This window comes from Anolis sagrei, chromosome 3 (assembly GCF_037176765.1).
Source record: "Anolis sagrei isolate rAnoSag1 chromosome 3, rAnoSag1.mat, whole genome shotgun sequence".
Classification (NCBI taxonomy): Eukaryota; Metazoa; Chordata; class Lepidosauria; order Squamata; family Dactyloidae; genus Anolis; species Anolis sagrei.
In genome coordinates this window covers 149,096,884-149,115,252 of record NC_090023.1, presented here as the reverse complement: position 1 = coordinate 149,115,252, position 18,369 = coordinate 149,096,884, and the positions used below count along the sequence as shown (strand labels likewise).

The window sequence follows — 18,369 nt, the reverse complement described above, 5'->3', positions numbered from 1 at the left end:
ACAGTTTCCTGACTTTCTTTCAATTCAAACCAGTTTTCTCCCCCACTTAGCCATTTACCTCCTGAACAGAACAGCTTGATGTAACAATAACTATCGAAACAGTAACACACATGATTAATGGCAGCAATCTTGTAGTATTTCAGTGTTGCACTTACATTCAGTGACGAAGAAGTTTAGCATAGTCAGGACAACAGTATGGCCACTGAACATGTAATCTCCACAAGTATGTACTCCTGTTAGCGTCATGCCAAACCCACTCCAGATTGCAAAGGCCCGTTGAAGTTTTGCCCATACATTGCCATACAGCTAGAATTAGAATCATATAAAACATTGTAAAGGAACACATTAAGAACACTTGAAGAGTCTTGCCATTTCGGAAAGCACTGTTATCCGCCCCCTGCATTCCACAAATAATTGAAATACAGTTCATGTTTTATTTTAGTATTACTCGTCTTTTTTTATCTGATGCATCAATTATACAAGATTTCTCATACTTCAAACATTGACCTACCTGAAATAGATTTTCATATTTCTCAGGTAATATATATTCATACTTTTAAACACATTGTGTATACCTATGTCTATGCATTAATGTGCCATAACATATAAAAAGACTAGTATCTTTTCACAGGTCTTTTTAACTTTGCCTTAGTGAAGATGAAAGTATTGTAATACCTCTATCTCATCATTTCAGAAGTCTGTGCACTTGCCCTGTAAAGTGATTCAGTATGACAGGTTGAATCTCCTTTTCCTGAAAATCCAAAAAAAAAAAACACTCCCAAACTCAAAACTTTTTGCTACCCCTCCCCCCGCTTCACCATTGAGGAAAGGGGCTGAATTTATTCTCAAGGAGCTGTTGCTTCATCATACTCTGAAACTTGATGATGGAAAAGGAGGGCTCTGGATTCTATCGCTGGACTTACTCTGTAAAAAGTAGGCATCAGGAGAGGGAAAAGTCCAAATGCATTTAATTACCAAGGGCTCTGCGATTGCTGCAAAGCTCCAGCTGTCTGATAAATCGATGCCATATTTTCCTTCTGTCAAGTCAATGACGCAGCAGGGTAGGTGTCCTGGAAATGGGTTGTGAGTGCTACATAGATCGGTCAGGCAGCTGAAGCTTTGTAACATGCACAATAGCCAGATGCATTTGGACTGTCCCAACACATGCTTTTTACTAGGGTTGTGTGTAAGTCTATCAGCAAAATCCAGAGTACCCCCCCTTTCCTTTCTCCAGCTCCTTGAGAAAAACTCAGTAGGGGCAAGTCCCTTTTCCCCCTATCCCTCACTCAGAATGAATATGAAAATAAAGATATTCCAAACTCCCAAAAATGAGTATATGTTCTGAATATAAAAGATCCCTACTTCAGTCTGCAGTTTCTGTGTTCATTGGGGGGGGGGGGGATCAGAAGACCCCTAACCCTTCTGAGATCTTCAAAACATTTAAAAACAATACCAGAAGTGAGTTGGGAGCCACTTCGATGTTTTTCATGGAGTTGGAGGGCATTTAGACACAGTATGCTAATTTTCTTGGCAGTAGAAAATGGGACCCCATAACCTGTTGAACCTCCCAATTCAAAGTGAAAATGTTTAGCTAAAAAGTGATGCTGAAGTTCCTGAAGTGCTGCTGCCAAACCAAGCAGACTAACTTTTAACAACAAGGTGCCTTCTAGATGTGCTGTAGCATGCCTCCTTATCACTCCTATTATTAGACATGAAGTCTGAAATGAATGGGGAAAACTGCACTGAACTGGCAAACAGCTTAAGCTGGTAAAAGGGACTTTTTACATTCCTAATTTTTCAGAAATGTTATTTCTCCCCAAGAATGCATCATAGGAAAAAATCAAGCAATGCAGTTGGGAGCAGAAGACAGATGCTAGCTTACCTTTCCAGAACACTGTAAATGTTGGCCTGGCACAGATAGTGAGGTCACAAACATTGTGAAGCAACGGAGTAAGAATACTGTACCCATCAGACTGCATAATCTTCGTAAAAGAATAGATCTAGAAACAAACAGAAAGTGTAGGCTTCAAAACTTGGCCTCGAACTCTTGAATAAGCTAAGCTAAGGAAATCCAAGGGAGGAATGGATTCTGTCCCTTCTACACCAAACAGCTCCAAGCATCACTCTTGAGATGCTTTTTTTAAAGGGGTGCAGGTGGCCATAAGAGAACAATAAAAATAAAAGTTTATTCCAGGAAATACACATGAGGACCATGAATCTGTTTGCTATGATAGCTTTTTGAACTTGGATGTTTTATTATGTTTTCGTGAAATTCAGAGGCTGCCAAACCTGAAGGCAAGCCGGGATTCCTGCAGATACACTGCAAGGTCATGGATACTTCCCATCAAAGACAGAAAAAAACTGTGAACTTCATTTAGTAACACTGTGTGCTACACGTTTAGGACCTTATTAAAACATAATGGCCAACATGCAAATTGCATTAGGTGAGCGGAGGGTCACAGTAATGCGATCTCCCTCCAAGTATAGTCTTTACTATTAAAGTTGCATCTCCACAGAGTTAAAAAAAAAAAAAGAGAGAGGGGGGGACGCCTTAATTTTCCAGCCATCAAAATAAAATACAATGGGCACATAAATTCCATATGGATAACTGCTAACAGAAATCCCTCCTGCTAGTAAGTTTGCTCACACAAGCCTCATGTAACATAAAGGTCTTTTGAAACTGAGTTTGTGAAGTAACTGGTTCATATACTTCTGGCAATGGCATACCATATTTTTTCAAAGCTAGACATACACTGGAGTATTACAAAATAAGCAATGTGATGTAGCTTGCTGTGCCTGCTAATGTTTCTCAAACCACACCACATTCTCAAATTGTTTTCTGGTAATGACTGAACAGGTGAAAAAGTGCTATAAACATATACCTCACCATGTTGAGTAGCTACCATGGGTGCAGTTTGCGCTTTCCATGGTACTTTCTTTATATCCAGAGGACTTTAGTATCCCCAATTAGTGGAGAATCACATTCTCCTTGATTCTGCACCAGAAATGAAGTAGACAGATAAAACAAGGTAGCCTGTTCTTTCCAAATTTAAGTTAGAGGGACTATACCTATGTTTATGAAGTAGGAGAACAAGCAACCAGATGTAGCAGAGAACCACTCCACATACTTCTGTCATGGCAAAAGCCCATGGTATCCGAGGAACACTAAAAATAGAAATGAAAAATATGACATCAAACATTTAAAAGTCAGTCCTTGACCTGCATATTCAAGCAAATTGATGTTCATATTTAATTAACACCTTTACAAACCTAAGTCCTTTGGCTTAAAAGAAAAGCATTCATGTATATAACTAATTACACACCACTCTGCTAGCAATGGCAGTCAGATTAATCTGAACTCAACTTTGATACTTTAATATGGCACACCAAGGAGCAACTCTGAATGTGTCAGAAGGATCAAAGTTCTGTGGAGATTAACTGTCATTGTTGTGTGCCTTGAAGCCATTTCCAACCTCTGGCAACTCTAAGGCAACCCTATCACTTAATTTTCTGGGTAAGATTAGTGCAAAAGAAGTTTGTAACTGCCTTCCTCAAAGGCTGAGAGAGTGTAACTTGCTCAAAGTCAGCCAGTAGCCTACATTGCCAATGATGATTCAAACCCTCTTCTCCAGAGTCACAGTCCAATGCTCAAAACCACTATACCATTTTTTACTATATTAAATTTGTCTTTTGCTTAGCTAGTGTAAAATTGATCCTACTCCACTGAAATATTTATAATCTCTTTGAAATCTATAAGTGACTGTGCATCAAAACCAGAATCATGATGTGAAAGTGGTTTGCTACACAATTCTCTATTTTTTATGTCTAAACACACAGGTCAAGTATTAAGTTAAACCTCTTGCATATTGGATGAGTCATATATGGTGGGGAATATGCTGAAGACCTCTTTATACAAGCAGTAGCCATAGCAAATGATGGCATTTCAGCCTAGCCTTTTGACTAGAGGAGATGTCAGCCACCCTTTATACTCCTCCTGATAAAGGCCATCTCTCTGCTTGGTTTTTTAATGCCTTACTGACCAGTTGTAATCAAGGCACCGAGAGGAGAAAAAGTCAGTTCTTGAAAAGACACAAGCAATATCCCAACTCAGTCATTCTACTGTGCCATGACTCTAAGACCCAATCATTCCATATTTCATCTCCCTTTGGTGTCCCGCCAGGTGTTTTGCTCCTTATACATGTTTTAATACAGCTAAGATAGTGGTAGAAGGAAATGTGATTCTAGAGTCAAATTCCATCCTTATGCTGTACAGATTATTGGGCTAGATATGTCCCAAGTAATAGTTATACCCTTAGTAATATATCCTCCAGATTTACATATCAAGAAACTGTCACCCTTACATAATATATCTCCAATATATCTACAAAAAGACCAACTCTGCAAGTAGTATTTAACATTTCCAATTTCCATTTCAAACCCTAAGCACTGTAACCTAATAAATGCTTTAGGAGAAAAGAAGCAAATGCCAAATAATTTTCAATTGAATGCTTTTATGTTAATCAAAGTTATAAAACTCAAATATTTATACACTGCTGTGGTGTACATAAATCTATTCTGACAGCCCCTTAAAATAAAGTTCTCTGCCATTTTACCATTTTTGATGATCCAACATTATCTGAGGGGAAAGGGGTAGTTTTTCAGTTGTTTTTTTCTAAATTACATCACTTTCTTGAAGTAGAGTTGTTTTTCTCTTGGCTAAATGAATCCATCCTACTTAGCATTACCATGGTTCACAGTTTTATTGTAGCTTCATTCTTCTATAGCTCCCCGTTCATCTGTTATTCACATTTCATCCTACTTCTTGTAATAATAATTTTAACTCACACTTTCTTCTACAGATATTTATCTCACTCTTCAATGCATACCATTTCAGTTACTCAACTAGTAAAAGAAAAACAGATTCAAAATAATAAACATGCTTTTTAAAAACCAAGTAACACTACCACATAAATGATATCAGCAGATGATGCTGTTTAAAAACCTGAGGAAATGAAAGTCTTTTGCATCAAAAGGACATAAACATTAAACAAAAAATCCCCTCTAGGACAGCATTTTGAAGGTGGGATGTCACAACTGAAAGAGCTCTGCCCAAAAATGCTACCTGTCTACTTCTAATGAAATGGCCAGTCAGAAGAGGGCCTTCAATGATGACTTAGGGCAGCTTATGTAAAAACAGATGTCTAGCTCAAACAAGAAAAAATCCTGTGAAAATATGAGTACCCTAGTACAATATGTTCCCCTCAACTGGTCCAGAAGTCTAACAGTAGCTTCTAACTAGTTTTCAAAGACAGTCCCATGAACAAAACATTACAGCAGTCTATTCTGTAAGTTACCAAACTGGATGACTGTAGCCCAGAATGGGCTGCAAGCCCCCAATGAGAGTAAATTGGCAAAGGCTCACATTCCCCATGCCTTTAAATCAGTGGGTCTCAACCTGTTGGTCCTCAGATGTTTTGGCCTTCAACTCCCAGAAATCCTAACAGCTGGTGAACTGGCTGGGATTTCTGGGAGTTGTAGGCCAAAACACCTGGGGACCCACAGGTTGAGAACCACTGCTTTAAATAGTGAGGCAAGTTTTTCTGTCTTCAGCAGAAGGATTGGGGGAGGGTATTTCAATTGTTCCTGCAGTAGGATGCAACTGATCACTTTCTCACTTCCAGTTTCTACTAATCTCTTCTACGAGGGTGTACTGCTAAGTTGTGTGTATTGTTGTGTGCACTGATTTATGTGTCCTACACCTATGAGTGTGTATACTGCCTGAGAAATTTAGTTTCCTATTAGAGTTTAAATTGCTACAACACTTTTACTGTATATATTTTTCTTTCTTGTGTAAATGAAATCCCCATAAGAAATAAGCTCCAATCAGAGAAGTTGGGACCAAAGTTGACATGTGCGTCTGGGGAGAACACAATCTGATTATAGCAATCATATGACTGCATGACCTAAAGAGCCACTCTGTTTGTCCAGAACGCTAAATCTTTGAGGTTAAGACAAGCCCAAGCAAACACATTACAATCAATCATTACGTTGTAATGGAAGGATAGCTGTGGTAGCACCTTTTAAGAAGTATTTATTTATTTATTTATTTACAGCGCTTATATGCCGCCCTTCTCACCCCGAAGGGGACTCAGAGCGGCTTACAATATATATTTTCATACAATATATTATATTATTAGCATAGTACAATATCAGTATATATTACTATATTGCACTATACAATTATATTGTAATATTATTAGTAATATTACATGTAATTAAATATATAATTATAATTATAATATTGAATTATTATTACTAGTATTATATTGTATTACATTATAATATTATAAATATTATATGTATATACAATATACTATATTATATTATTAGTAAAGACAAGATGGAAATGTCTTCTGCTCCCTTCTGTCTTCTCTCTGGCCAAGCAGCCGTTGGTGCCAGAAGGGGGAGGAACCTCTGAAGTGATGATATAGGCAGAAGACAAGATGTACAGACACAGCTAGCCCTTAATTTATTTCAATATCCCAAACGACAAAAACAAGGATGACAATGTAAAGGGAATCAACTCCCAGAAATTTACTATTTGGAATGTGTTTTTTAAATTATCTACCCCACTACTGCTGATGGATTTTGGCAGCATTTTAAACAGGACAAATATGCAGCTGTTTATTCCCAAGACACAAGAACAAGCAAAAATATGTACCTACATGTGTATATTATATATATCACTAATTTAAGCTCTCTTGAACTTTTGGAGACAATAACTTATAGAGCAGTGGTTCTCAACCTGTGGGTCCCCAGATGTTTTGGCCTTCAACTCCCAGAAATCCTAACAGCTGGTAAACTGGCTTGGATTTCTGGGAGTTGTAGGCCAAAACACCAAGGAACCCCCAGTTTGACAACCGTTGTTCTAGAGGAACTTCTTAATAGAACCAGGCAAATTGGTACCTATAGGCTACAGCCAAATAACATTTTTTAAAAATTCTACAAACACCATCGGTAGACAGTCTTAAACATATGGAAACACTCATGAGTATCCCTATCATATAGTGTTTTTCCCCACTGAACACAAGGTGAAATAGCTATTGAGCGCCAGAACCACTTATAGTGGTTTGAGCATTGGAATATGACTCTAGAGATGAGAGTTTGAATCTCTATTCAGGCAAAGAAACAAATGACCTAACCTTGGGCAGGGCACATTCTCTCAGCCTCTGAGAAATTCAAGCTTCCTCTGAACAAATCTTGCCAATGGAAACTTGTGATAAAGTTACCTTAGGGTCGCCATAAGTCAGAAATGACTTGAAGGCACATAACACAAACAGTTAACACGTCTTTAAAGTTCAGTTGTACTATAAGAAAAAGCAATCCAAAGAAACTGAAACATGTAATAAATTTAGGAGCTAACTGAGGACCTAAACTGTGATATATATTTATATATAAAATCTATTATAAGCCAGTGACAACATTGGCCAACAGACATTTTGGTGCCTAAGATTTTAGCCCTGTTTCTGGGTACATTTGACCTGCTGATTGCAAAAATGGTACCAGTTTTCCTCTTACCATGATAACTATGCCTAAAAAACTATAGCTGATGCTCTATCCAATGCTATTTTCTGAATCAGTGCCCCCAAATATCCCATGAAACAAGTCTAAAAACAAAGACACCAAGAAACATTGTTTAGCTGTCTAATCATGAGAAAGATTAGCCCTTTCCCTTGGCCTACAAATTCTTATGAATCTTTTAGCGTCATTTCTGAAGTGCTTTGCAATCAGTGCTAGTAATATATCCTTCTGAGAGAGAGTGTATGGGTACTGGACCATCACACAAACATAGCATTGCTTAGAAATTTGGCTGGCATTTGTTCTGCTGTCACATGCTTCTGTTACAAAAGAATAAGAAGACAGAAACCATTCATGACTGTAATCTTCTGCTCTTGTTTGCTGCCTCCTCTTTTAACACTCACTCCACCAAACCCCTTCCAGCACTTTAATAACAGCAACTTGTTCTAACACTTGGTGGACAATTGTTACCTTAAAAATATCCATAAACTTGTTTTTTTTTATAAAAAAAAAGTTGCCTTAATTCAGCATCAGCATTGCTTTTGCAGATAATATTACATCATTTAAATTAAAACAAAAGCCACTCTGTAGCTACAAAAATAATAAACAGGCATCAGTTGAAGTCTAAAGAACCAAAAGCTGTTGCTGGGTATTTCAACGCTTCCTCTCAACAAGAACAGGCATAAGAATTGCTCACTGCTAACATAATATCTACTGCAGGGCAACGTGTTTTTTAACTGTGTTTAAAAGATGTTTTGGAAGAATACTGGATAGCTCACTATATTTCAAAGTATTAAGGATGTGCTTGTGTGTTCAGGCCTTCAAGTCACCTGTTGACTTATGGTGACCCCATAAATTTCATAGGATTTTTTAAGGCAAAGAAAAGTCAGAGGACATTTTGTCCATTCCTCTCTCTGTAATATAGCCTACAGCACCTGGTATTTGCTGGCAGTCTCCCATTCATGGAAAATCTGGGCTGACCCTGCTTAGCTTCCAAAAACGGATGCCTTTAGGGTATTCTGACCCCTGATTGGGAAATAATCAAAACAGCAGGTAGCTTTCTTGTGTTTATGAATTGTTTGTAATGAATTAAGTGGTACTGGCTGCCAAGTAAATACAGATTAAAAATGATTGGGTAAGTGCTTTGGATCTTTGGGGGGGGGGATACCTGCATTTGCATATAAATACACAATAAGGTCTTTTGGAGATGGGGCCCAAGTCTAAACATGAAATTCATTTATGTTTCATGCACTGTACACCTTATACACATTGCCTGGAAGTAATTTTATATGATAGTTTAACTTTATCCATGACACAAAGTTTGCATACACGGAACTATCTGAAAGTAGAAATGTCACTATGTCACCCAACTATGTGAACTATTTCAGATTTTCAGATAAGGAATGCTCAACCTGTACCACGCACACAATTTATATAAGGACCTGCAGTTCAAGACTAGCCTACCTTAGATGCCATCTTCTCTCATATATATGTGTGGTCATCTTGTTCAGGAACAAAGGAAGAGGCTCTGCTTACTCTGCCACAACTAATTCATACTACGTGGCTGCACTGTGGAGGAGGGCTTTCTCAAATGCAATGCTCACTAAACAAAACAGTTTCCACACTAAGATCAGGCAACACTCCCAATGTTGGGTTTTTCTCCCATCAATTAAAGATTTATCTGTTTACCACACATTTTCCTGAACAGGTTAGTGGATTTCATATTTTTTATTCTTCTTGTTTTTAACAATTTCTTTTAGTGTAGTTTTGGAAACTGATCCAAGTTTAATACAAAGCTGTATAAAATATTATAAACAAGAAAAAACTCTGTTTATTTATACTAGAAAAAAGGAAAGAAAATATTCACCCTTTTTAGCAGATCCATTTGTGCTATATTCTGATAGTAGCAAAAACTTGGGTCATATACCATTAAAGCTACATGTGCATTTCCTGAACATGTTTTTTGGTGTTACAGTGACCAATTGGTGGCACAGCAGCACCAAAAGAAGAATATGGCTTCTATTCAGTTCAGGGAGCATAAAATGTAGCTTTTCATCTCCAAAAATCACCCTATCTATATAAATAAAAATGTAATGTTCATTTGTGGGATTAACATAACTCAAAAACCATTGGACAAACTGACACCAAATTTGGACACAATACACCTATCAGGCCAATGAGTGACCACCACTCATAAAAACACTGAAAAAAATACAGCAGAAGAGACTTAAAAAGCCAAAAATTTTAAAAAATACATTACAATGCATGCCCAAAACCTCATATATACACAAACACACAAAAACCAAATATATACACACATACACATATATAAACACACGAAACACATATACACAGGCTGAGCCACAGCAACACTTGGCAGGGGACTGCTAGTACTAAAATAAAGTAAATAAAATTTGAGTTATGCTTTCCATATCTATTAACAAAGCATTAAATATTAAGATGCAAAATTGGATCTGTTCAAACTACTAAAGGCTGGGGTTGGAAACAAAATGCTTTCATTAACTACAGGGAGTTCCCGAATTACAAACATCCAACTTATAAACAACTCACAGTTAAGAACCGCGGTGGGACAACAGGAAGTGAGAGAAATCTACCCCAAGGAAGGAGAATTCACTGAAACTTTCTTACCAATACTTGTTTCAACAAGAAGCCATTTTAAAAAAAATCCAATTGTCACAGGAACAGAAAGCAAGATTAAATCTTCTGAACAGGGGCACAGACAGCAAAACAAACACCACAGGGGTGTTAATCCTTCTCTGTGGCATCCAAAGTTTATCTTTGGATATTACAGACTGCCCCTGTTCAGAAAAAAGAAACAAAAACAAAACAACAACAAAAAAACAATAAAAATGCAGAGCAATTTTGAGTGTGGCCATTGGGAGCCTGATACTCATATTGAACATTAACTGGTTCCGGCCCAGCTTACTTATCAAAATGTATCTCCCTCTATAAACCATCTCAGAGGTAAAGATCTTCTGGGGAGGCCCTGCTCTCGGTCCCACCTCCTTCAGAGACACGACTGGTGGGGATGAGAGACACGGCCTTCTCAGTGGTGGCCCCTTGGCTATGGAACTCCCTCTCCAGTGAAATTAGATTAGCTGCCTCCCTCCTGCCCTTCAGAAAGAAAGTGAAGACATGGTTGTGGGACCAAGCCTTTGGACATTAATCTGCAATGGAATAAGTGATCTGCAAAATAAGTGACTATGGAATAGTGCAATTTATGAAACGGCTCCTAGAATATGCCTTTGGACTGCATGGTTTTTAATGTAGCTGTTTTTAAGATTTTGTGTTTTAACTATTGATTTTAATGTGTATATATATTTATTTTATGTATGTAAAAGTGGCATCAAATTGTACCTTTTTGGAAAGCCGCCCTGAGTCCCCTGAGGGGCTGGGAAGGACGGGATATAAATGAAGTAAGTAAGTAAGTAAATAAATAAATATTCTCATTCTCATCACTGTATTATCTGGTGAGTAAAAACCTATAGTGATTTTTTTTTTAAAAAAGCAAGAAAGAACAACCCTTGTTCAAAACTTGCAGATTTCAATAGTACTAGTTACTGTCCAACCACACTAGTTCCCATTAGCTATTCTACCATGCATTTAATGGGAAAATCTACTGCATAAGAAAAATCGTCCTGGTTTATGTTATCAATTGTGAAAACCAAAAGACACTGCAATAAACATCTGCATATCTTCTTTTCAGTGATGTACCTTTTATTCAGTAGTTCCCAATCTTTGGTTCTCCAAGTGTTTTGGACTTCAGCTCCCACAATTCCTAACAGCTGGCAAACTGGCTGGGATTTCTAGGAGATAAAATCCAAAACAACTGGAGGACCAAAGGTTAGGAACCACTGCTTTTATTAAACGTATCTTCAGAAATAGCAAAAACAGCAGAGTAGCATAATCCAGTTTCTGTATATCTATTCAGAAGCAAAAAGAACTGGATTTCTCTGGAATAAGATGGGTAGCAAATACAAAGAGTATCCAAAACCTGTCCCATGCAAACAGTACCAACTGTGGTGATGCTAATCCCAACAGCGACACAAAAATATCTCTTTACAGGCACACTTTCCTATTCTATCTACACATTTACAGAAAAGGGGGAATCAACAGATTAACCTGATGAACACAAAACTGAAAGAGGAGACAACATAAAAAGACAGTTGTTTAGAAGCTTATTCTCCTGTTTCGGCAAGAATCAACATCACACAGAGAAGTAAATCAAATATGGTATTCAAGATTATGCCAAATTCATAAAAGTATTTATAGCAGAAACTAGAAAGTTATAGTTATGCTGCTATAGCGACAATATTACTCATTATGGTACCATTCTAATTTAACTGAGTTATATTTTCATTAGTAAAAAAAGGGAATGACTTAAATGTTAGCTAGTTTCTTCCAAGCTATGGTGAAGTTACGGTTTACTCTGAAAAAGCAATTTAATTACAATTTAAACAGTTTTCTTTTTAACTTACTTCAGTCTTTCCTGCACTTTCTTCATAGTCATAAGTACAGTAATCTCTGACTGGCTAAAACAGACTGCAAGAACTCTTTCCAAATCCACAATGCATCATCCACCTATGGATATAAATAATTTGGCCCTTTGGAAGTTATAGGACTAAAAGACCCAACAAACCTAGCTGGCAGTGAAAAGTGAGAGACACTGGAGTTGCAGTTAAAATATGCAGTGTTATGAATCTTCTGAGAAAATCTCCCATCTTCACCTTGATGCTCTTCAGCCTCAAATATTTTGGCAAGATATGACTGAACTGGAGACAACCTCTATTTATATACTCTCAGTGTTTTGTATATATACAGGCTGCCTCTAGGGAGTTGTTTTGATTTTTAAAATGGAGGATGTCACATGAATATTTTAATCTAAACAGCTGAATACATCTGATTAAAAAGAATAGTTTTGATGTTAATGCTGCCACTTACCTGTCTAGGAATATGTCCGGTAGTGGTGGGTATGTCTGCATGTCAGGTACACGCTCATGGACAATGACCATGACAAACGATGTGAAGCCAAACACAATGAACACATATATACAACTCAAAGCTGTCTTCCAGTACTCTGGGTTCAGTTTTCGCGTAGAATGTTTGTGTTTGCCATTTGCATACTGATATTGCTCAGCATTCAAGTCAGCAGGAGGTTCATAGTCATCAAAATCACGTTGCACTTCACCATTAGAAAACCAATCTGTTCCTTGAAGAGAGCCAATCACAGGAGATGGTAAACTTATCGGAGAGTCACTGTTATAACCAAGCTCTTCCAAAACTTCAATGTGGTGCTTCTGTAACTTGCGTATTGATAACATGAGCCTTTTGATATCACCAAGAACCTTGATTTCCAGAGGAGGAGACCTCAAGTCATATTCAGTCAGGGTCAGTAGTGTAATGCCATCCAATCTGTGATTATCACACAAAATCTCTACATATTCACAAAAACCTTCTTCCTTCAACCACTTGGCTACATGCCTGGTAGACCAACGCCGAATGCAAAGATGACCGTTGCCTTCCATTTTCTTTGTCTCCTAAAAATCAGATGTTTTAAAGATTAAGTCAGTAATATGTAGAGGCTTTCTAAGAGATTGCTTTACAATGATAACAGTTACTTATTTTCTTACAAAATACAAAACAGATTCCTGCCTTCCTTCCTCAGAATCCTAGAACTACAATCTAGAGAAGACTACTCCCCTGTAGACACCTGTTTTTAAATGAAGAATAACATTAGCATCAACACAAAGGGATTAAGATAACATGGAACCTCACATCCTAAGCACTGGATAAGTAAGATGTGTCAATTTTGGGTAAACTGATACATTCCATCCTCAAGTGATAGAGGGGTCAAGTGGAGTGCTTCTCTCTCATCAAACCGTTGGTCATTATCACATGCATGGGGAAGGACTAACCATGTTATAAGCAGAGCTAGAGAAAATGCCCCGTGACAGATTCACTGTAGGATTACCATGAAGACTCAAAAGCACACAACAACTACAAAGCCAGTTTTCTGCAGCACTTGCATTTCCTCAACATACATGACACAAGGTAATAGGACATAGCATGCTTGACAGAACCCCTTAGATTTGCATAACTTAAATCCAAAAGTGGCACATTCCTGCCAAATGGTTTGTAACTACATATGTATTGGTCTATAACTGTATTTCCATGGGAATCAAACCTACCCTTTGGATGTGGCCCAACAGATATTTGGATCAGAGTAAATGAGGTGTGTGTGTGTGCATGCGCATGTCCCCTCAAGTTGCCTGTTGACTCATGGTGACCCTATGAGTTTAAATCATTTCTAAGCAAGAAATGGTTTACAAATTCCATCCTCTGAAATATAGCCTGCAGCATCTGATGTTCTTTGGCAGTCACACATTCAAATACCAAACAGGGCTGACTAGATCAGCCAGGATCTGTTGTCATCTTAAATAATTTAGGAAATAAACAAATAGACAAGAGCTTTTAAAAGTTATTGTTTTCCAATTTTAGCAAGGCACACATTTGTTCTGATAATCAATAAAGAGAAAATGAAAAAGACATCATTAACACCACAGTTTTGATTCCAAAATCTCAAGCATTCTGTTAGTCACAATCCAAGTTATTCAAATAAATTCACTCAAAATGTAGGAACAATGTTCAAAGAGGTATTACACTCTTATATACCTATCATAATCAAGCAAGAAGGGATATACGACATCCTTATCAATAAACACTGAAATGCAACATGCCTACAAACATTTTTGTTTGCTTACATATACCTATGTTAACAGTTCGTGACATCCTAGTTATCTGAACAAAAACTACCCTTTGATTAAATTGGCAAAGGCTAGTCTTCCTTCAACCCAATAGGATGTTGTGAAATGTTAACATAGCTATTGTTTAAATTGGCAGTTTACCCTGTCTGATAGTTAAGAAGCAGCTGAAAGCAAGTTATATTTTCAACATAAATATAACTCCAGGAAAAAAAATGTTAAATACTATATTTGCTGATGTCCTACATCTGAAAAAAAAGTCACATGAAGCAAGTGTCTCCATCTACATTCCCACAAGAGTGATGTGGCTGGGATTGGCATGGCTCTCTATTTAAAATGTCAAGCATGGAGAAAGAAGCAGAACACCTTGAGGAGTACCCCTATCTAGTTTGAAATACTGTAATTTTGCTAGCTATTAATGACTCTCATCACAAGTCAAACAGCAGTTAAGATGTGATAACTGTCTATGTACTCATGTACTTCCCCGACAGTCTCCTCTTCTCCTCTTTCCTGTGCTGTGGGTCAAGTCTGCATTACCAAGTGGTGAGACAGACATGCCTATCCCAGGGCACAGATTATCAAGTACACTTCAAATTTCCCACCATCTATTGTGTAATCCCAAGTATATATGACCTTGGATACTCTAGACCAGAAGGTGGACAAAACTAAGGAGTAGGTTGCTGAATTGGATGCACATGGCACATAGAGTAACAAGGGTCTAATAGAAGAGGTATGTATGTTAAGGATTGTCATAATTCTTTTACTATTATTACTTCATTTATATATGGCCTTTCCTCAGTCCTTTCCCCAAATTAAGGCAACTTGGAAGGTATTAAAACAACAACAGATTAAAACACATACAAAGTCATCAATAAAAAAATACCTATATAGACATTGTTTCAAAAGGCTATTAAAGTATCACCAGAATGAAAAACACTTAAATTCCCAATAGAACCAGACAATTGTGTGGAAGAATTTTTGTGGCAGAAGAAGACTTGAATTCTTATTTGCTCTGGCATTCAATTTATTTAAGTGGGCCTTCTAGATCAGCAATTTCCAGAACCGTATATCACTGTGTCCTGCTTTAATAAAGTTACATTACAGAAAGAAAACATGCTAAGTATAAAGGATAAGAGCAAAACCAAACAGACTCAAAAGAGGACAACTTGAGTCTAAACCTTCTGATAAATTTAGAAAATGTGAACAATTAACCCTCAAAATTCTCTTCATCCCTGGAAAGCTGTGTCAAAATTACTCTAAAAGACCAGCAAAATAAAAGTCTCTTCCAATATTGCACAATAATCCTTCAGATTGTGTCGTAAGGAACTACTTCAGTGTTTATCAAGTATTCACCAATACATCAAAGGTCATCTGTGTCAGCATTATCCTAAGAAGAAAGTCCACAGTAAAGTCCAGATGGTGACAACTATTACTTCTTCTATATGGCTATTTTTAAACTTAGTTCACTGTGTACAGGAATGAAACACAACGCATTCTGATACATCACTGCTTTCAGAAAGCTGACCAGATGAGGCAAATATGTTAAAAGGGGGCAAATCTCCATCTACATCGCCCACAATGGGTGCTGAGGAGGGAAGGAAACACGATTCTCTATCAGTGGAATGGACAGAAAATTAGGATTGCATGCCTGAAAAAATGCTTTCTAAAAGAGCTCCCCCCCCCCCCCCAAATCTATGATTCATACATCCCTTTTCGGGATAGAGGTATATAATCAAAACAGATTACAAGTTCTTAAAGGAACATTTTCTACTGCTCTACAGGAAATGAGTTCAATAAAGTACCAATACCAAGTAATTTGCCTTCTGGCTTTTCTGTAGTCAAGAGTATTACTATAAGCCCCATTTTCCAGATTCTTCAGAATCGAATCAAGTGTCTCCATAAAGGAGCATTGGTAAGTGAGTGTACACCACAAAATAACACTCTCCCATTTACAAGTATTACATTAAATAAGAAGATACATATACATTTCCTGGTAAAGAAGCGTTATAATTTGCCATTTCAAGCAAAACATTTGGTCCACTCTATCTGTTCTTCATGTGTATATAATTACCTCCCCTAAAATCCGACAAGATACAACATTTTTAAAACATGGGGGGAAATATGTGTGTCCAGGAAGGGCATGTAATGAGGGGAGAACATTTTTTTAAAGAATTAGAATCTTATATATATTAAAATTCATATTGTTTCCCAAATGAATTATATACACAATGGCATCCCACTGTATGTTCTTCATAGGCATAGCACTATCATTTTTGTTATATATGAGTACAATTCAGTCAGAAGATAGTTACAAACTGAATTCAATTTTTAGAGTTTTTGTTTTGTTAGAAACAGATTTACACAGTCCTGAACTATAAAGAACTTTTCTGGTTTTGCAACTAGGAACAGCAGAATTAGGAACGGCAGAAAACAATAATAACAGAAGAAACCATCAGCATTAGAGAAACTTTTTTCTTATCTTGTTTTTAATATTATCAAACAATAAGAATTCCAATGATCAAATAGTGTATGTCCCCTGAAAAAATGGTTAACAAATTGATTAAATATGGAATAGCTGAGGACCCCTTCACAATTGGTTGAATAACCATGCTCAAAGTCATTATCAACTATGCAGATGATACAGAACTGAGAGGGATACCTCCCATTACAGGAAGACAGGAGTAGAATTCAAAAGGATATTGATAAGACAGAAAGTGAGCAGAAAACAAAATGAAATTCAGTAGAGACAGATGCTAAATTCTACATTTAAGTGACAAAAATCAAATGCACGAGTACAGGATGGGGGTAGAGAATGCTTTGCAGTACTACATATGTAAAGGGCCTTGGGATTATTTTTGATCAGAAGTTGGACAAGGTGGACAGTGTGCTGCTGAAGAAAAAAAAGCACATAACGTTTCAGCTTGCATTAACTGAACTTCAGTTTCTAATAACACTATATTCTGTACTGGAATAATTCATTCTACTCAAGGCAACTAATTTTAAGAAGGATACAAACAAGTTGGAATCACTTGCAAGAAAGGCAGCAAGGATGGTATAAGGGAGAAAAAAACAAAACATATGAGCAATAGGTGAAAAGTCTGAGCACTGAGTGCACTTTTTAAACACCTCAAGTGCTGTCATATACAGAAAGTGCATGCTTGCTCTCTGCTGCCCTGCAAAAACAAAACAAAACCCAACCAGTTCTAATGGTTTCACATTAAGGAAGACAGATTTTAAAACATCTTGACAGTAAGAGGGGGAGCATTTACTGTAAGCATCATCGAAAAGAAGCTGGAACGTTATAGCTACAAGAGATATCTGCAAGCTTTCTGCTGAAACTCTTCCACTTATAAATTTCTTCTACCAAAACTTTATGCAAATTTCCTTTCCAAATTCTTCCTGCAACTTCTGTAATCTTGTTTTAAAATCAGCATTCAAGCCAGGATACATAAATGTTTCCTTAACACACTCCCTGGAATTCTGGCTGTCTTGTTCAACAACTATCAGCATGTTAATCAAGTTTGACAGCTAGAAAGTCTAGCAGACCGACTATCAAATATATACATTCAGCTGAATACATAGGAAATAAAAGATAGAGGTAGTTAATTGGTTTTGGACACAATTGGAGGTGCTGTTTTGTAATTTCATAGGTTCATAGCTTGATACCAGGATAGTTGCTTTTCCTCATGTGTTTCACCACCAATCGAGACATGAATTGGTTTTGCTTGATGGCAGTCAAGGTAAAATCAGCAAGAAGCCACTCAAGAGCACATGATGGCCTTCCGGGAAAGTTATTAAACATTTTCCTGAAGACTTTTCAGAAGAAATGTAAGATTTTATACAGAAAATGTCTGGAAGGCAGGTTTAAAAAGTTTGACCAATGTTTAATTTGTGTGTATTCAACTCAATTTTTTAAGGCTTGTGTTATGGAATAGTATACCTAAAAATAAGTAATGTAATATTAGAAAGCAGCATTTATACTACAATATTTAGAAATTAATTTAAAAAG

The 18,369-nt window shown here is 37.0% G+C and overlaps 1 protein-coding gene across 2 annotated transcripts in view; it reads right to left on the bottom strand.

The window, feature by feature from the left end:
- The window catches only part of SAMD8 (sterile alpha motif domain containing 8), a 33,314-nt gene that overhangs the window by 6,498 nt on the left and 8,447 nt on the right, over positions 1-18,369 (bottom strand). For both annotated transcript variants that reach the window (XM_060769120.2, XM_060769119.2), the window contains exons 2-5: positions 12,541-13,136; positions 3,070-3,165; positions 1,883-2,000; positions 156-306 (exon numbers count right to left, since the gene is read on the bottom strand). In XM_060769120.2, coding sequence (XP_060625103.1) covers positions 156-306; positions 1,883-2,000; positions 3,070-3,165; positions 12,541-13,124 — 949 coding nt within the window. In that variant the 5' untranslated portion in view covers positions 13,125-13,136. The remainder of the gene's footprint in view (positions 1-155; positions 307-1,882; positions 2,001-3,069; positions 3,166-12,540; positions 13,137-18,369) is intronic.